Source organism: Lipophrys pholis, assembly GCF_963383615.2.
Source record: "Lipophrys pholis genome assembly, chromosome: 20".
Taxonomy (NCBI): Eukaryota; Metazoa; Chordata; class Actinopteri; order Blenniiformes; family Blenniidae; genus Lipophrys; species Lipophrys pholis.
In genome coordinates this window covers 10,706,239-10,726,391 of record NC_137648.1, presented here as the reverse complement: position 1 = coordinate 10,726,391, position 20,153 = coordinate 10,706,239, and the positions used below count along the sequence as shown (strand labels likewise).

The window sequence follows — 20,153 nt, the reverse complement described above, 5'->3', positions numbered from 1 at the left end:
TATAAACGTGTGTTTTAAATGGAAAATATTTTTTTCAAATCAGATCAAAATGAGAAACCACCCTTAATTCTGTCGTGTTGAGAAACACTGTCATATAAGTAATTTATAACAATTGAATGACAAATAAATCTAAATATCTATGTGTCATTAACAAAATGATTATAATGGTACTCAAATGTAAAAATTACTTCATGAAAATACGAGGTTGAAGCAGATTCAAACTGTAGAAGAATGTTTGCAATGTTATTTATGTTTCATTAAGTGTGTGTTCACAACATTTCAGTGCACTCAAAAGACTGCTATATAAATCTGTGCAAATATAATAGAATGATGCCAATTTATATGATAGAGTTTGTTTGTCAAGTCATCGTTTTTTATCTCAGCATAGGTCAGATCATAAGACCAGATGTAACATGTTCACCAAACAGTCTCCCCTGCATATCTGTCACATGAGGTGTGGCACTGTTGTGGTTTCTTCTCTGAAAGGCCAGCTGGTTGTTCTTGTATAATAGGGAAACGCAAACAGGTAAAGGCAGCACATTGAGTCATGCAAAACATTGCAGAGTCCTGACCACAGTATTTGTTTTGTGGTTTTATGCAAAAACAGCGTAGTTGCTTTGAATCAATTCATGTGAATCTGAGTAGGATCCTCACACAGGCAATTGAGCATGCTGTGCAGTTCCTCGTGTTTTGCTGGGCTAAGCGTTTTGCTCACAAGACTTGCCCGGGCACAAGAGTTCATAGGACAGATCTCGCAGGCAGACTCTGATAACAGAGGCACAAAGAGGGATCTGTCACACCCCTCGTTTATTACATACAATGAACAAGACTGTGGATATCCTCTTTACAAGCTGATGCAGACTTGTAGATCAAAGTGACTTCTCATGTTAGTGATACAGAAAAATACCAGAACACTTTTATAACTGAACTTATGTTGTAAAGGGTAATGTTTGGATTTTTTTAATAAAGAAAAACTGTGCAATTCTGAATTCTGAAAAGACTGTGTGCTTGTATTTCTCATTTCTGATGGTGATTATTATTATTATTATTATTATTATTATTATTAGTAGCAGTAGTAGTAGCAGTAGTAGTAGTAATAATAATAGTAGTACTGTTAATAGCCGCACCAGTTGTGTGAAGTTAGGACAATCATCTCGCAGTATAATGAGGAGACGCCATATAAAGGTGAGAGGCGAGCACTCACACAATGAATGACAGGTCTGTACCAGACTTGGTCGCTACACCCGGCACAAATCAAATCAAACTATAGTCAACACATTTACGCACGAACAACCGAAGTTTGGTGTGTATTTTAGGCTCATTGCAACATACACTTATCAAGATTTACACTAGATCTTGTGTGCGAGTGTTTATTTTTAGGATGGTAGAATTCCTTCCAAAGGTGTATCTGAATGACAGTCACAAGAGCAGGCACAGAGGTGTACTTGTCAGACCGGTGTTGGAGTGGGTGTGGACTCGGAGCGCAAGAGTCCGGTGGGTGAGCATTAACTGCGCACTGTGTGCGGGTCGGACCGGAGGCAGGAGGCGGGTGGGACTTTTTTTTCATTCCACTCAAGCGGATAAATGAAGTGAACAAATCTTATGTTGAGGATAAATCCCTTCGTTTAGCGCATAGCAGTTTGAAAAGAGGGGGAGACTGAAGCACGGCGCCTGGTGGAATCAGGATGGAGGCGAATGGCATAGCTGGGAAACATGGTGAGTGACTGCGCACAGATTTCACCTGTACCACAAAGCCTGGTATATCTCCAACTGGGAATTGGGTCTTATTTAGACTTGTACTTGTGTTTTTGTGTAAGATATGAGTTTGTTTTGTTTTTTTTCCAGCCCGATAACACAGATCACAGAACAAATCAGCAGACAGCTTTTAAAGAGGAGAAAGTGTGATGACGCAAGCTGCGAGTATTTGTAACTGTGGTTTGATTTTCAGTTTTAGTTTTATGTTTAATTTCAAAAGAAACGCATGAGTTGTTTTGTTTTTTTGTTTTTTTTCTAGGGTTGAGTTCTGGTTATGTTTGGTATATTTGCCATTTGCCATGTTTTGTTGCCCTCAGCAGATGAATCTTGTATACACATTCTCACGTGTCATTGTATTTCTTCAACCTCAACTTATATGATGATAATCAGTAATTTCAGAATAAACTCCAATACGTTTATAATCAACTCTAGTAGAAACCTGAATAACTTAATGATCCCCCAACTAAAAGAAATGAAAACACGCTGGCTCGCTCGTTCATTTCTCCCTGCAGGTGGCGCTACTTCACAGCATTTATTTTTAATATGGTCGAACGAGTTCTTTATTTATGCTGTCCATAGTAGACGTGAATTCAGGATGCGTTTGGCAACAAGAAGCTTGTACAGAGGAGCCAAAACCCATCAGAAATCGTCACTTACAACAAAAGTCGGACAAAGTTAGAGATTAATTTAGAATTATGATTAAAGCTTGTATGTCTTTAACGTTTAAAAGTACTGCAAAGATGGTGGTCAAAATCTATTACAAATGCAAGGAATGAAGGCGTACAGAGTGGCTTTGAAAAACAATACAACAGAATGAGTAACATCAATAAAGCTCTGAAACTATCAGATCAGTACACATTACGTTCCACTCATAGTACAGAAGGTCCTCTCCAGAGAGAGGGAATATAACAGAGCAATAGATGAGTTTAGACCCGCCCCACGAGAGGGGGGAAACTGTACGGGGTGCTCCGCTTTTCTTGCACACTGGGCAGAGATTAAACACTGTGTACATGTAATTCTGTTTTTAAAAAAAAACAAAACAAAAAAAGTGAGGCTGAAATGTCTTGTTTACATAAACCTCCCAAAAGGACTAAATCTGAGGAGCTGGCTTTTCAGGAGCACATCAAAAAAGTAGCGCAGGAGAATGGAAAACGCCTGGGTGAGTCCTCCAAGAGGTGCACATATATGAGAGGGGTGTTTTGAAAACATATGCAGGCACGCGCGCACACACGCAGACAGTGTTTGGATAACTTTGGTTATGGGGGGAGCTGTTAATCTCCACAACACATGTGGCCACGATACATGATGGATTGTCTGTTTGATGGTGCGTCTTTGCGCGCTGAAGGCTTTGGATGCTTCCTCGTCCCCCGAAGCAGTGAATACTTTCTGCCACGCTGGACAAATAAAAGTGGCAGCTGCGGTACATGGGGCGATGAGAAAGTGTTCAAAACTCAAAAGGGAAAACACAATTACGTATGAATGGAGTGGCAAACACAGGATGTTGTTCAAACCTCAAACATGAAAAAAAACCCAAAAAAACTTGATGGATTGAGAGGAAGTGGTTCACAGTCTATCTTGCCTCTCATTTTTCCCCCTGCTTGGTCTGATGAGTCATTTGTCGTATTGAGAAGTGCAGCACACATTTTCCAGCTGTTAAATGTGTATTATCCATCGCGAAGTCACACAATCACAAGATTGAAGACTCGACCTGTTCACACGTGATTCAACACAACACACAAGAGAGCGGATGCGCATTCGTTTTCAATTTATTCATGAGATTATACAGAAGAAAAATCATATTTCTCGCAATACTTCAATCACCTCCAATATTCTTCCCGTTGCCACTGTTGTAATATATAATATATGTTCATCATATAACACAGCTATCTGTTCACAACAGCCTATTAGTACTATTATAAGAGGTTTACAAATACTCAAAACTTGTACTTATATACAACTGTTGTGTTGCTTAAACTGCTGCTGCAAATCTCAAGTAAAGGTACTATTGTTAAACAGTACTCGATGTTCAGTTACTTTTCACACAATAACATTAATACATTGTCTAAAGCAATCATTCTATGAAATGTACCTGCATTCAATGTCTATGTTTAAAGCGTAGTTGTCAAACAAACAGGAAGGTACTCTGTTGAAGAAATTACATGATGGCAGTTTGTTTTGTGAACAAATGTAAATAAAGCAGCAATTTTCTGTGTATTCTTTCATTGAAAGAATAATTTCATTGGCTGCAGGTAAAAAGGTTTGCTCTTTAAATTTTAAATTGGCTGTGTACTCAGATGTGGAGTATCAGTAGCAAAGTAGATTACACACTGTCAATTGTACTTGGGTAAATAGGCTTTAGTGTATACTTCAGTATTCTTCACATGCATTTATGTGATCTGTCATATTCTCTGTCTCTCTCTCTCACACCCAAGAGACTAAATGTTTAACTTCAACAACTTACTTCCAGTATTGATCACTGTTAATGTAAATCCCTGACACTCTGCATTTTTAACCATTTTGGCATAAATTTGTGCCACAACTAACATTTTTGGACATAACTATGGTTAAATCACGTATGTGTTTAAAAATATTGGCTTTCTGACAGACTGTGTGGTTACTGCTGTAAAAACAAACATGCCAGTGACACACAGGAAGAAGCATCGAGGTCACCTATCTAAAATATGAACAAAGTCTCACAAGTGGCAAAGAAATCTACTTAAAGATCACAATTTCTGAAAGAAACATTTAAAAAAGTATGTTAAAAATGTCAAACCGAAATAGCAGCATGTCGAAGTTCATTGTGTCCAAAGTGCAAATAGTCCAACAAAATGTCAACATTATGCAGTTAAATGGCAGCAGATAGGAAAGACTTTCATCGGCTCTCAGTCCGACACTTCTGAATAATGAATGCCATGTATTATATTCTCACTGGATTTAACCGACCAGCCAAAACATTATGACCACTGATGAGCTGATCATCTGTTCATCATGGCATCTGTAAGTAGTGCTATATTAAAGAGAAAGTGAATATTTTGACCTCATGCTGATTTTAGTGAGAATGACGACTAAAGACCTAAACTGCAGGTCTGGCCTGTTCTTAGCGTGCACTGGCCAGTACTTATTGATTGATTGGAGCGGCTGTGGCTGTGGCTCAGTTGGTGGGGTGGTTGTCTCTCGATCAGAAAGTTGCAGGTTTGATTCCCCATCCGTGTGTGTGAATGGGTGAATGTGATTAGCAGTGTAAAGCGCTTTGGGAATTGCTCAATTGGTGGAAAAATGCGATATTTCTGTGGAATCCATTTAACATTTGATGCACATGCACATCCATAGGCTGGCTCCTCTGGTCTGATTCAACAGACGAGATGAAGAAACTTGCTGCAGAAGTGAATGTTGGTTTGTGAAAATTTTCTGAATACACAGTTTGTTGTTCACGGGGAGTAAAAGGTTGGTGGATATAATGTTATGGCTGACAGGCATAATTATTGACTTCATTTCACTTTGAAAATGTCAACCACCAGATGCCTCAAAGGGCATTTCTTGAACATTTTTGGCCTCTTCCTGCCCCGGCTTGCCTCACGGAGTGTATGCACTTTACTGAGCGATCACGACTTGCTTGCTGCCTTGCACCTGAGACTGATTATTTCAGCTACAACAATTTAAGAAGTGCCATTAAAGAATAGATGTGTCTCTTTTCCTAACGTGAAGCTGGCGGGCGACTAAAACCACAAAGGCTCTTTCTTCATAGTAAAGTAGATTACAAGTCGAACAAGCAAAGGCTGCCACTTCACACCAACAGAGTTAAGCCGCCCGGCAGCGAGCCTGACTGAGCAGAGGCGGTGTTGAAGCTCATCAGCTCCACCGGCCCGTCCTCCTCCTCCTCTCGGCCAGAGATTCATGAACAGCCTCTTTGAGCTTGTGGTGAAATCTGAGAGAAATATGTTTGTAATGTTGTGATCCTTCCCACGATCCAGACACACTCCCAAGTGGGTTGTTGTTAGTTATGCAGCCTCAAATGCCCTCGTCCTGGAGGAGGGTATACTTGTTTTCATTGTATGTTTCAAATGTGAGGTTTACTTCAGAATCGCTAAATGTGAAAATGGCTGTGGACAAAGTGCAGTCCCACCCATAGGCACGAGTATTGCTTCACAAATATCTGTGCAGATGGATCATAAATAAACTGAAGAACATGGCCTTGGCAGCATCTTGTTTTGGTGTTGTGCAGTGTCTTAAATGCCGTATGAATCATGAAGCCCATGAAGCACACCCTGTTCAGAGAGCTATAATCAAGAAATCGCTGAAGCTAAACGATGAGCCACTGACATTGCCTATCTGAACTGCACGGTGCTGAGCAGGTTGAAAGATGTTGGCAGCAAACTGACTTTCAACATCTGAATAAATAATAAGTTGAGGTGACATAGGAAGCAAGGGATTTGAGACATGACGCATTCATGCTCGTCTTTTTAGCCTCACGTTTCAGGAGAAATGAGGATTCAAACAGTCTCTTAAGTGCAGTTGAAACCCTTTGCATGATTTAAAGGAATCTTTTCAATTTTTTTTGTCCCACTCGCAGGTTTGGAGGGAGACGAGGATTTGGCGTTTCTGTTGACCGGTGGGGAACTGGTGAAGGTTCGTTCCAGCACCTGGAAGAAGAACCGCTTCTACAAACTGCAGGAAGACTGCAAGACACTGTGGCACGAGTCTAAGAGAACGTTCAGGCGCAATCAGACCTGTGAGTGTCCACTGATGAACATTTTATGATGAAATGTATATGAAAGTTCTGCATTCTGGTGTATGAAAGTTCACTTGCACATCCCTTCGACTTTTCGGCCTCCGCCTCCTTTCCTTATCATTCTGTCAAGTAAGCGCTCTCCTTTCAGACCTTAACAATAGCTTCTTCCCTTACAAAACACACCCCCTCAATCCTGTCAGCTGTGGCGCATATTTGAGGGGACGGAAAGAATGCACGCCGATGCTACGATGAGGCCAAAGTCAGGCTGCACATCCAAGTGTGAATCCTGACTTTATGTTTGTGTGAGAAAGAGATTATTCTCCTCCTATTGCTGACGTCCCCTGATGTCCACCTTCGGGGTGTGAATGTAAAGACGTCCTTCAAGTCTCCGGCGGCTCAGGTTTCTCTCTCATCTCAGGCGACAGCTCCTGCTCCCGGGTAACCTCTCGCCCCGAGCCTGAGTCATGAACAAACACAGAGTTTCTATTCCCTGTACTGACGGGCTGCTTCTGAACATGACCACGCTTGCTTAGAGATGGCTCTTCTCTTCTCAGGCATTTCGTTGTTGCCGGAAATAAGTTGCACATTCAAATGTTTTGTGGACTTTAGGGAGACACAATTACAGATCAACTCTCAAGCTTTTGGGCTGAAATTAGAAAGCACGTACCGTCTCTTTCCGTATGTGATTTATCTGGACCTCATCTTGATTGCAGGATAACTTCAAACCTTAAAATACACTGTTATGACCCGAGGCTTCCCTGATTCCTCAGAAGTAACTTTGAGGTTATGTTAACCCTTTATAGGATACTCTGAGAGATACTCTGCAATAAAAGCTTTCAAATCCAAATCTAAAATATTTAAAGTAATTAAAACAAAAAATAAAGAGTGACATTTATAAAGTGAGTTTGTGAAAACATGCTGAACAAAATCTGTCTGATCTTAATATATATCCTGGGGGGGGATATGTATTAAAATGGAACATTTTGAAATTGTGCCCCTTTTTCGCTCTTCAACTGGTTGGTTGTGTTAATATACTACAGTTTTATTGCTTGGCCTACTGATCTGAAAGAAAGACAGATACACAATCCTGTTCTTGCATGACTTTTCACAGATTCTTTAATATATAGTTCTGCTATATAATCCTGTTAAGTTAATAACAATCCCAGCTATGGTAAATATTTCAGATCCAGTTCTGACTGCTTGGTTTCTACTTTCCAAATTTTTCTTTGTCTAAGTTAGAGGTAGATGCATAATGTTGCCCTGTCTTTTTTTTTTCAAAATTTTGAAGTAAATTTGATTTTGAAATGTTGTATGATTCTTTCCCAGTATTACTGTTAGTAACACTGGGTTGCTCGTCTTAGTTTGGACAAACATGCAAACAATGGGTTAACGTGAATAAATCTTGTTGAACTAATCATCAGATGCCGAAGTTAAAGTTTCTATTTCTATTGATGACTGTTATCACAGCTTTCTTCTTTCTTCTTTGTAAATAATCGAAGCAATTTAATTGTAGTTATATTATTTACAATAAGAAGTGAAAATGTAAGCACATATTATTAACCCCCTGGTGAAATGATTTTTTTAATTCAATAGTATCTTACATCCTATTCATCTATTCATATGTAACTACACTTACTAGGAGCAGTGGTTTGCCACCATCTCACACACACACACACACACACACAGACACACACACACACACACACACACAGACACACACACACACACACACACACACACACACACACACACACACACACACACACACACACACACACACACACACACAGGGTCATATGAGGTGAATAAGGCTTTGCTTTTTCTCTGGAGGTGAAAATATTTTCTGACTCGTCTGACAAGATTCTGACCATTCATTGGCCGATATTCAGATTAGCCTATAAGGATCTTGCCGTCTTTACAACAAATGTGCATCTTGGCCAAGCTGAATATCATCTTGTGAATTGAGTTTGTTTACACAAACCGACATAATTCTATGACCCTCCCACCTCAGTCACTCACTCACCGAGTCTTTGCTGCTTCTTTTCTTCGGATAAAAAGACTTTTAGAAACCGCAGCATGAACTTTGGTGGGCCGAAACAAAGCTCTCTTTGTGCTCAATTTCGGCTGGTATTCAAGCAATGCCTGCGTGACACGGATGACATGGCTCTGACATTGTGGTCAGTCTCTCCAGACTGGATTCCCTGAATCTGGTCCAGATTCACAGCCATTTCTCCTGCTTCTGTTTTTATTGGCGATAACATGCATGCACAGATTAAACTAACGCGCCCCTTTCTTTACTGAGCCTTTCCCCAGGTGTGTTGTTCTTCCAGCAGCTGGACTCAGACGCGTTTTATCACACCGCCCCCGGAGCACTGTTTTTTTTTTTTTTACATCTCTGACCTTTAAATTCATGCTGAGCCACACAGCTTGGGATTCTCAGTCATACAATTGTTGGTCTTCATTTGACCTACTAAACTTGGGGTGTAAAGGGTCAAAACACTGTGGTCGTGGCCCCCAGACGACATATGGCCTCTGAGCTAAGCCTGTTGTCTTTGGTGTTTTGTTACAGGGGCCGTTGTTGTCATTTAGCATGATTACCTCGTGCATGGCAGTCCACGCTCTTCCGTACATTAAGCTGCTCAACAATGGAGCCGGCTTTCCAATGCATGGGTTGAAATAGGCTGCGTGTGCAGGGACCTTTAGTGTATGTTGTTATTGTGATTGTGAAAAACTACCTTTGGTGTTGATCACAGTATTTCACAAGTGCATGTTTGGCTTGTGCACACGGTGAGCCAGAGTGATTCAAACTGTTGTAAAGTAATCAAAGCTTCACGGGCTTTGTGTTTGTTACTAAAGAATCAAAACTCTGTTTTGGAGGGACAAGTCATAAAACCACATGATTGTTCATACAACGTGACTCAGATTAGGCTTCGATTAACTGGAAATTTGGGTGGGGTCTGTGTTCATGTGTATTCTTTGGAATCGCTAAAAATAAGAGTAGGATGTCAGCTGTCGTAATAAAAGACAGACTTTACACAATAGAGGCTGGTATTTTTTTGATTCCATAATCAATAAAATGAAATCTAGTTTAGCATCTTTCCATGTTGTGCTCATAACCAAAGTTTTTTGTTGTGCTTTTTGGTAGAAGACACCTTCCAGTGACAAAGTCCTACGAGTCTGTCTTTGTCTTTGCTCACTCGCTTGTGAACCAAGTAAAGTGTTCAACTAAGAAAATTGGGGGGGGGCGGTGGGTGGGCCTGTTCCCGGGGGTGCGGCGGGACTCGCCGCCGGGGTTGGGGGGGCTCTCGACCCGCTCGGCCCGGGGGCCCTGCTCCGGCCTTTTCTCGGCTTGGCGGCTTGGGTCGGGGCCTGGGGCCCTGTGCCCTTTATCCTTCTCTTGTGGGCCCCTCTTGCCTGGGGGGGATTCCTCTCTGCATTCTCCGTCGGGTGCTTTTTGGGCGGGGACGTGGCTCTCTGGGGTGGTTCGCTGGGGTCCCCCTGGGCTTGGGGGGCTTCCGTCTGCCGGGGTGGCGGTGTCCGGGCCCGATGGCCTCGGACCCCGGGGTCTTGCCACGGGTCCCCCCACAGCAGTTCCGGTCCCACCCAGTGGACAAACCACACGCACACACACACACACGCACACACACACGCACACACACACACACACACACACACACACACACACACACACACACACTTCCACTCCTCACGAAAGGTGCTTCTGAAGTTGCTTGTTCTCTATCATCATTTGCTCAAACTTTGGAGGTCATGTTCCTCTTTTGTTGTCGCCTCTTTGTTAATTCATGTTCCTGCTTCACGTTGCTGTCTAGATAGAGCTGCTCAGGCTGGTTTAATCCAAAAACAGTTGGAAAATATTTGGATCAGTGTGATAACTGCAAATAATATATGTAGCACAACAAGATTTTTGTATGTTATCCCCCTCCCCCCCCCCCCCTCCTCCCTCCTCCCTCAACCTTTTTCTCTCTTTTCTCTTCTCTCTCTCTTTGAGCGTTCCCCCCCGGTCGTGTACGGCAGCCATGCCATCTTCTGACGGAGAAGGCAACAGGAGGAGACTCCAGGTCTCTCCCTGTTGCAAGACCAAAATCTGTTCTGACTCCGAAGGCTCTCAATCACATCATATTGTTGGCCCAAGCTGCCGAACAGGACAAGGGAAAAAAAAAGAAAAAAAAAAAAAAAAAAGATTAGGCTTCGATTAACTGGAAATTTGGGTGGGGTCTGTGTTCATGTGTATTCTTTGGAATCGCTAAAAATAAGAGTAGGATGTCAGCTGTCGTAATAAAAGACAGACTTTACACAATAGAGGCTGGTATTTTTTTGATTCCATAATCAATAAAATGAAATCTAGTTTAGCATCTTTCCATGTTGTGCTCATAACCAAAGTTTTTTGTTGTGCTTTTTGGTAGAAGACACCTTCCAGTGACAAAGTCCTACGAGTCTGTCTTTGTCTTTGCTCACTCGCTTGTGAACCAAGTAAAGTGATCAACTAAGAAAATGTTCTGATGAAAGCCACAATAAGAAGTGCTTACAGTGACTGGAAAAAGTATTACAAAATATGAGCATTTACATTCCGTTTTGGTTTGGTCTGTAATCAGGAAATTTTTATCCTCACCTTTGCTGAGACATCAGCCGCGGCTAAGTCCCTTTTTGTTTTGGGATCCCTCAAGCCCACAACAACAATAAAAACATTCTAACATTGTTCAGTCAACTGAAAGGCGGTTGTTCAGGAGATATACTGTGACTTTTGTTTCGCTGTAAACTCATGAGTGAAAGTCAAGAACATCGGCTATCACACAGAACCAAAAGTCTTCCTGTTGATAAGAAGTAAAAACTGTTTTGGTTCCACAAGGGATGGAAAGTGTGTTGCCACATGATATCCGCAAAAGGCAAGAAGGGATGAAAGCGGAAAGCTATATTCCTCAGAAACACAGTTCTGGTGTTATACACTGCGAAGGAAATCTTTATCTCTCTTTTTTTAAACCACCAATCGAAACCTTCCTTACAATAGAATGAAGACTTGGACTGATTGCAAAAACTAGATAACCTTTGAAATATAAGCAATTAAAGTACTGTCACACTGAAAGGTGTGGTATGTAGAAAATGTCTCGTCTCTATTACTCGATCTCTGTTCTTCCAAAGTTTTCATGAGGATTCAGAGTTTACTGACTTTGACAAGCAAAGCCCCCCCCCCCCCCCAATCAAACTGTGGTGACAGTCAAAGTCCAGAGTATCTAACAAATTCCATCCTCTTTCCAAACAGTCACCATCGATGACATTGCATCGGTGCGCAAGGGCCGCCAGTCGGAGGGGCTAAAAAAACATACAGACCCGAGTTTGGAGGAGCTGTGCTTCTCCATCTTCTTCAATGGCAGCAAGAAGAATCTGGATCTTGTGGCAGCCTCTGGGGACGAGGCAAATCGCTGGGTCAGAGCCCTGGAGAAGATCATCAACAACATGCGCAACCTCAATCGCCAGCAGAAGAGAGAACAGTATCTTTTGACAAAGTGGAAATGTCTTTGCTCGTGGGTTTCCAAAATCTCTTCATTTAAACCAAATCCTTACATCTTAACACCAGCTGGATTATCAACTGCATGAGGAAGGCCGATAAGAATTCTGACAACCAGATGACCCTGAAGGAGCTGAAGCACTTCCTGAGACAGATCAATGTTGAAGTCGATGATACGTACGCGGAGGAAATTTTCAAGGTGATCGCTTATCAGAAAAGTCACAAATTAGTAGCTCCGTATTGAAAGTCTGAGTTCAAAGCGTTATCGATAACCTTTGATTTGATGATTAATCTGCTCTCTGGTTGAACGTGTTCTTGTGTTTTTGCAGAAATGTGACACGTCCAATTCAGGCACCCTGGAAGGCTCAGAGATCAAGCACTTCTACGACATGCTGACACACCGCGAAGAGATCGACGTCATCTACAAACAGTACGCTCAAAGCGAGGGTCAGATGAGTGCCAGAGACCTTCTGAACTTCCTGCTGAATGAGCAGAGGGAAGAGGCGACTCCAGAGGACGCCTACAAGCTGATTGAGAAATATGAAGTGGATGAAATAGGTAGAGTCCAACTTCAAACTGACATGGGTCTGTTAGAGATTTCCACATCGTTGCAGAGTACTTAGTGGAAATAGAAAGAGCATTTAGTGAACGTTTTGTCTGTATTGTATTGAGTATTTTCCTTCTGCGCATTCGTCCTTCCTCGCAGCAAAGCAGAAGAGCCAATTGACCAAAGACGGCTTCCTGATGTACCTGCACCATGACGACGGGTCGATCTTAAACCCGGCACACAAACCAGTGTATCAGGACATGAGCCAACCCCTCAACCATTACTACATCTCCTCCTCGCACAACACGTACCTGATGGAAGACCAGGTTAAAGGGCCCAGCAGCACAGAAGCCTACATACGGTAATCCCCCGCATGTCTCCATACAGTGAGCCCTGGAGGACGCCAGGGTTGTGCTTTTGATCATTCAATTCATTCTTGTTGACAGGATCTTTCCTGAACCTGAAATGTTTTTTTTATACCTAAATGACAACGAGAGAGTAAACAGGGATCAACTAGACAGAACTCAACAGCAAGGGTAAAGCTAAACAAACCAGCAAGGAAATAAAGGCACACTGAGGCTTATAAACACACAAAAGGAGTAAAGACTTGATAAGATGCTGTCAAGGTGAACCATCATGTGAGACACCTGAGAAAAAAGGAGTAATAACAACCAACCACAGCTCGAGACATGAGCCAGGACATTAAAAGACACTGTACAAGGACAAAATTGCTATACATGGAACAGCAGAAAGAATTTACCATGTGAGACACAAGAAGAATAAAATAGCAGAACAGATTACTCGTGGTCCTAACATGACCGTCACAGTTACTAAGTTTCAGATATACTTCTGAGATGTAAAACCACCCACAGTGAGCAAAGTTTCCGTTCTTACAGAGCCCTGATGAAGAGTTGTCGGTGTGTGGAGCTGGATTGTTGGGACGGAGATAACGGGGAGCCCGTCATTTATCATGGCTACACGATGACATCCAAAGTGCGCTTTAAAGACGTCATCCAAGCCATCAAAGATTACGCCTTCAAAGTACGTTCAATATTCTTTTACCTGATGCTTTGGTTTGTGTTCACAGACAACCAACAGTGGGTTTTGGCTGACTCAGCAGGGAAAAGAAGGGCTGTGAATACATGAATGTGTTTTTTTTCCCCAGACATCGGACTACCCAGTGATTCTGTCCCTGGAGAACCACTGCTCAGTGGAGCAACAGAAGCTCATGGCCCACCATATGATCTCCATCTTGGGTGATGCTTTGCTCACGAGGCCTCTGGGGAACACCATGCCCACCGACTTCCCTTCACCTGAGGTGTGTAGTCTCTTATCTGAATTACACACACATTAACTTAAGCCCTGTAGCCGTGAATAATAAAAACAGGAACTCCACACCTTAAAAGTCCACCTCCTCACCTCAAAGCTCATAAACCATTTTCTTTTCAGATTGTTCGGCTTTCCTGTTTGTGTGACTCGAGGAAAGAAAGCTAATTAAGTTCAACCCATCCTCATGTTGCGAGCACCCGGCGTGCCATTGTGACCCAGTCACAGCAGATATCTCCAACCCCTTTCTCTGTATGTAGGCAGTTTGCCTGCAGCCAGAGTTCAGTACTTTACTGGTTTGTCTCACTCAGAGCGGAGTTGTTAATTAACTAAAACATGTTTACGAGATCTGATACTGAGTGAGAGCGAGAGTGTGACACATGCAGTGCTCGATAAGAGAGTTCAATGGCTTGTAGAAGTGTTTCGTGCTACTTGGTGGAAATCAAACCACTGTTTGTGTTCCCGGTTTTCTTAAGATATTTAAACCAGCCCTACATTCTGCCTCCATCCGGCTTTTTCTTATTTTTTGCTCCATTTCAAAAATATCTTCCTACTTTCTCTTTTTAACTTCTCACAAAGACAAGGATTTCCATTGCATGCAGCACTCACAAGGAAGACATTGAATTATGCACTACAGCAGTACTTCCTAACCAGCTTGTAGACAGGGTGTGACAAATACAATATTTCTGCCATGTTGCTAGTCTGGTTTAATTAGTAACATGTTGTATTACTGCAGGGATTGCAGCATAGTGTTGTAGTGCTTATCACTTTTGCAGAAGATCCCCAGTTTGAGGGTCTTTCTGTGTGCTATCAGCATATTCTACCCATGTGCAAGGCACTTTGTTCATAGTTCAAAAGCGTGAAACAAAAAAGAAAATAACACAGAGAGTATCGTGGGAACGCAAAACAGGGAAATGCATTTTTTTTTCTCTGTTTGTATAAAGGAACTAAAAGGCAAGATCATCATCAAAGGGAAACGCCTGAACAAACTGGATGCAGCTTTCGCTAATAACAGCATCATTGACGAAGACACCGTGTCTGAGGAGGATGAGGCTGCAGACGTGAAGGAGACCAAATCGAAGGTGCCTGAAATGCTTCTCGCTGTGATTGCAAATCACACTGTGCATATATAAGTCATTGTGTATGTATTTCCCTTTTTTACATCATATTTATCTTGTCTGTTCTCCTTTCAGAAAACAAAAATGAAACTTGCCAAACAGCTCTCAGACATTGTCATCTACTGCAAGAGTGTTCATTTCAATGGCTTTGAACATGCACGAGACAAACAGGCCTTCTATGAAATGTCGTCCTTTAAGGAAAGTAAAGCTTTCAACCTGGCTGACAGCTCAGGTAAACACCGCACCGCACCGCACAGGAAGGTGCAATATAAAGAAATATGTAAAAGAAAAGAATAAACTGATGTGAACTGTAGTATCTATAATATCAACACATTTGTTCTCACAGCTACCGCCTTCACACATCACAACATGGACAAACTCAGTAGGATCTACCCCGCCGGTTCCAGGACCAACTCCTCCAACTACAACCCCGTGCCCATGTGGAACGTTGGCTGTCAGATCGGTACGCTCTCCTTCACCGTGTGCACCAATCAGAAGATTTGTTCAGTGTTTTCAAATGCATTCTCTCACCGTTTTGGCTCTCAGTGGCGTTGAACTTCCAGACTCCATCCAAGGAGATGCACTTAAACCAGGGGCTGTTCCTGCCCAACGGCTTCTGCGGCTACATACTGAAGCCGGAATTTCAGAGAAGCCCGTCCTCCCAGTTCGATCCCAACTCGCTCACCAAAGGGCCCTGGCTAAAGAGGCAGACCTTTCATGTCATGGTGGGAATTTCACCTCAAAATAACGTTTAATATGTTGTTGGTAATGTTTAATAATGTCAGCATTGAACACACTCCCGAGTAGTTTGTTCTGCTTGATGAAGTCTTTGTCTGCCACTAAAACAGGTGATCTCAGCTCAGCAGTTGCCCAAGTTGAACAAAGACAAACAGAAATCCATCGTCGATCCTCTGGTGAGGGTGGAGATCCACGGTGTGCCAGCAGATAACGCCAGCAAGGAGACGCACTACATTGACAATAATGGTGAGCATTTTATCTCACACTGGCGCAGATAAGTTAGGCACAACTTGTCATCCAAAGGAAAAACTGAGTGAGAACTCCTCCCTGCAGGGTTCAACCCAATGTGGAACGAAAGCTTCGGTTTCAACGTCTACGTCCCAGAGCTGGCCTTGGTGCGATTTGTGGTGGAGGACTATGACGCAACCTCCCAGAATGATCTCATCGGACATTACTGTCTGCCACTCACAAGTGTGCAGAGGGGTAAGGAAGCCTGAACTGCAGAAAGCATAATTCAACCAGTTGTCAAGGCCAGATGTTTGCACTGACCTGCTATTCTTAACCTTTAATCAGAGAAGCGACAAGGAGCCTCCTCGTCTCTTCCTGTTTATTCAAAACTACCAATAATGAGTTGATGAAAATCAAAGAAGACATAGAACAATAGTTGTGTGATACAGTGAAATAGTTGGTGCTTGGGGAGATTTTTTAAGGATTTGTGCAAATAGTGACAAAGCACAGAACTTGTCCTTGACACAGATGTGCTTTTCCCCATTTTGCCAGGGAAACTCCCAGTTTAAGGTCATCTTCTGAATGTTTCTTTTCTTTTTTTATTTGATTTTATTTGATAAGAATTGTAACACAATAGTACTCATAAAACAAGTGACAGCAGACATATTGGCGACATTGTAAGCAGTCTTTGCTGCAGACAACACATTGCATTGTAGGATTCGATAGTGTATGAGATTAGATCAAATATGATTAATGCATTATATAAACATATCCCATTTAGATGTATTTTCAAACTTTGAATCATAAAATATGGGGGATTTTGGTAAGATTGTTTTATAAGATATTAGAATTAAATGGTGTTGGTTTTTTAGTTGTATGACTTAAAAGGTTTTGAATAAAATGAACCATCAATACACTCATCAAAAAGTCCCAAGGGACACTTCCAAGGATTTTTTGCGAGTGCTCTGTCAAGGGTTCAGGCCAAATCTATGCAACTATGTGCTTTTCTTTAAGACACAGCATGTAAAGTTTACGTGATCCCGCTTCAAAGCTGTAGATGGCAACAGTGAGTCAGTGCAGTGCTGTAGTTTGTGTTCAGTCCAACTCTTTTTTTATATCTCTACTTTGCCAGTTCAACAGCCTGTGATTACAAAAAGCTTCCGGTTCTGTTGGATTTATTGCAGACAGACTTGTGGCTTAAGAAGGAAAAACAAAAGGGTGTAGTTAGCCGGTTCGGTTGGTAACTTCATTGGCCATCCCTCTTCTCTTTCTCTTCTAACGCACAACTTTGAGCTCCAGGCGACAACTTTCAGGAACTCACGTGATTTTTTATTTCTTGTTGTTGTTGCAGTCATGGAGCGGTTGTGACTATCACCTGCTGACAAAGCTATAAAAACCTTCTTCCTTTTTTTTGTCTCTCTAGGATATCGCCACGTCCCACTGCTCACCAAGCGAGGGGACGTGATCTGCTCTGCCGGGCTGTTTGTGCATCTCATGCTCATCGACGCCGAGTAGACGGAGCAGGAAATCCTCATGTCAGCAACAGCATTTTCTTTCTTCCTTTTTCTTTCCTTTTTTTTTTTTTTTTTAAGCAATCTCTTGGTGGATTTTTACAGTTTTAGACCTCAATAACTCTGAACAAGCATTTTAAAAGTGTGTTAATGGAGAATTCATTGCCATTTTCCAATCGACAGCCTGTGACTCTCGTCCTCTTTCAGGATGCGAGTCAGAATGAATGGATGAAAATGGGAGTGAAAGAGTCACGAATGACAAGCGAAAGAGATTATTTAAAAGCCAGTGAACTGTGTTTTGCCATACAAGTACGGTGTAGAATAACAAATATGACTTAAAAAAAAAAACTTGACTAAAGCAACATTTGATTTCTACAATGTCATTTTTCACGCCATGATAATATTCATCACTGGAATTATTTAACATGAAAGTTTGTACTCAAAAGGTGAAAGTGTTGTCAGTTGAGAGATGCGCTTGTTGTATGTATGTGGGTATTTTATCTTGTCGAATTTGAGTTAAGATACACAAGGGATTATTGCACAGCGTTGTAAATACCGTTTGCCTCTAATTTCGTATAAACGTATAAACAAAATGCATCACATTATTATATACAGGTGCTAAAAGAATTGAAATACAGTGAAAGTTCTTTATAATTTAGCTTTATTACACATAAACTGAAACATTTCAAGCATTTTCTGTTTTATTATATGTAGTTTTATATTTACAAGCCATGGCTGCCAATATTGCAGTTTCACAAAATATAATAATATTTCATTAGATCACATTTTGTTCCCTCTTTTTAACCAGATGTCATAATTATCCCAATAAAAATATTGAAATGCTTGAAACTTTTCAGTTTATGTTATGAGTGTATGTCTAGTTTGTAATTTAAAAAAAAGACTTTGCAATGCCATTCTAATTTTTGTAAATGCACCTGACCTTTTGCTCCATATGAATCTGATACAAACACAATAAACCGCAATAATTCACTTTATTAAACATAATGTTTCAGACAGATTCCAACATTAATCTTCATACTTCATTGTTTTTGTCAGCAGTTCTTTTGTCGCTGGTTCATGACTCTGTGTCTTCAGTACATCATATTGTTATTTCCATTTGCAGTTGCTCTTAAATAATCCCATTTTTATAGTCTCTGACTGAATGTTTTCTTAATTCACTATAAAAATGACTCAACCTTCAAATACAACGATAGCAAGCTGGTAAAACTCAATCACAGCACAATCAGCACAGCATATTAAAACATGGATACAAAGAACAATTAGAAATAGACTTAAAATAAATTATCAATCCTTAAATTTCAATGTATTGCTACAATCATGCTTTTAAAGATAATTTTCTGCAAACATCAGTAATCACAATAACTTGTCTGATAAGTAAAACGAAACAAAAAATCACAGGCACCACTTTAATTTTCTCAACTGAGCTAAATAAGAGATCTCAGTATTGTACACTTAAACCTTGACATTGCGTTTATCTCAGAAGAGTCCTGCCTTTTTCTTCAAGTCATTCTGACGCCACTTCGGCAGACGCATGAAGTCTGAGCGATTTGTGCCCAGGAGGTGCTCAAAATCCCGGTCAGACAGGTGATCCTGCAGCCAGAGCACAAACACACAACAACAGTTGTACAGGATGACCTCTACTGTACACACACAGTTATTACATGGAGATTTATTGTGCGCCTCCATCTCTGCATCCTTTGCTCAATATAGTCGCTATCTCTCCTCAGCACACGAACATTGTAATAGATTTTATATGACACCTTCAAATACAGCCCCCTTTTAAGCCCAGATCATCCAAATTTCCATATTTAAATACAACGTTGTCTCTGAAAGGGATTTGGCTGCATATGATGGATACTCATGTTAACAGCCCCCCCTTGGAGACACGTGGCAGACAGGCCCACTCACAAACCCTTTGGCACGTTCAGCTTTCACACAATAACAATTATCACTCCACTGTTTGCACTATATCCACACCAGCTCTCCACCCACCTCTCGCTGGCTCGGGTCCACTCCCGGTGGGAGATCATCGGCAGCCTTGTTAACGATAAGCTCGGGGTCCAGAGACGTCCCATCGCCGGCAGCTGAGAACGAATGAGAGAAACTAGAGGAGGACTTGAACTGGACTCTTCCCGGAGACGGGCTGTTGGGAAGAGAAGATCTGGGGGATAGATCGCTTCCGTGGACCCTGTAGAAAGGAGGGGAACTCACAGGGCCCCCCGGAGCCCCATAGCCACCCCCACCCACCCCAACAGGACTCCTGCCGAAGTCAGTGGTGTCCAGACCCTGCAGATATGAGAAAACAGCTTCTGAGATTATCCGTTCATCTTTTAAAATGACAGGATATCTTGTGTAAAAAAAAAAAGGGGGGGGGGGGGGATTAGTGGTTATTAAGTCAACGCTATCAGTACATTTTATTAATGAATGTTAGGATTAGTGTCAATCACTTACTACAGTGATCTGTGAGAGAGATGCAGGATCATTCAGCATTTTTTTCATCTCCTCATAGGAGTTGCCTCCCTGTGGAGAAGATCAAGTGAAGCAGGATTGATCATTAGTAGTGAGCATGCAGCATCGTCTTCATCTTCAAACAATCCCTGAAATCATCCTCATTTGTGACTGAACTGTGCTTTTAAATATCACAGGCGACTCATCC

At 41.7% G+C, this 20,153-nt stretch overlaps 2 protein-coding genes across 4 annotated transcripts in view; one reads left to right on the top strand and one right to left on the bottom strand.

The window, feature by feature from the left end:
- The first annotated feature begins 1,450 nt into the window (after window positions 1–1,450).
- On the top strand, window positions 1,451–18,625 carry plcd1a (phospholipase C, delta 1a). 2 transcript variants are annotated; one of them, XM_080489125.1, is made up of 15 exons: window positions 1,451–1,716; window positions 6,326–6,484; window positions 11,763–11,991; window positions 12,078–12,207; window positions 12,338–12,566; window positions 12,715–12,916; window positions 13,452–13,596; window positions 13,721–13,873; window positions 14,826–14,963; window positions 15,075–15,231; window positions 15,346–15,462; window positions 15,546–15,724; window positions 15,848–15,983; window positions 16,071–16,220; window positions 17,389–18,625. In XM_080489125.1, exons 1-15 carry the CDS (start codon window positions 1,686–1,688, stop codon window positions 17,478–17,480), a joined length of 2,247 nt encoding a protein of 748 aa, XP_080345251.1. In that variant the 5' UTR covers window positions 1,451–1,685; the 3' UTR covers window positions 17,481–18,625. The 2 variants fall into 2 exon arrangements, with proteins under 2 accessions (XP_080345251.1, XP_080345250.1); XM_080489124.1 differs by lacking the exon at window positions 1,451–1,716 and adding an exon at window positions 2,690–2,914.
- The window catches only part of vill (villin-like), a 15,600-nt gene continuing 13,898 nt past the window's right edge, over window positions 18,452–20,153 (bottom strand). Inside the window, exons 19-21 of one of the 2 annotated variants that reach the window (XM_080489122.1) lie at window positions 19,949–20,017; window positions 19,490–19,783; window positions 18,452–19,087 (exon numbers count right to left, since the gene is read on the bottom strand). In XM_080489122.1, coding sequence (XP_080345248.1) covers window positions 18,974–19,087; window positions 19,490–19,783; window positions 19,949–20,017 — 477 coding nt within the window. In that variant the 3' untranslated portion in view covers window positions 18,452–18,973. The remainder of the gene's footprint in view (window positions 19,088–19,489; window positions 19,784–19,948; window positions 20,018–20,153) is intronic. The other variant, XM_080489123.1, reaches the window with a different exon arrangement.

Coding starts and splice junctions, on each gene's coding strand:
- plcd1a (XM_080489124.1), top strand. CDS start 2,815: ATGTCTTGTTTACATAAACCTCCCAAAAGGACTAAATCTGAGGAGCTG. Junction 6,485..11,762: donor GTTCAGGCGCAATCAGACCT/GTGAGTGTCCAC, acceptor CTTTCCAAACAG/TCACCATCGATGACATTGCA. Junction 15,232..15,345: donor CAACCTGGCTGACAGCTCAG/GTAAACACCGCA, acceptor TTGTTCTCACAG/CTACCGCCTTCACACATCAC.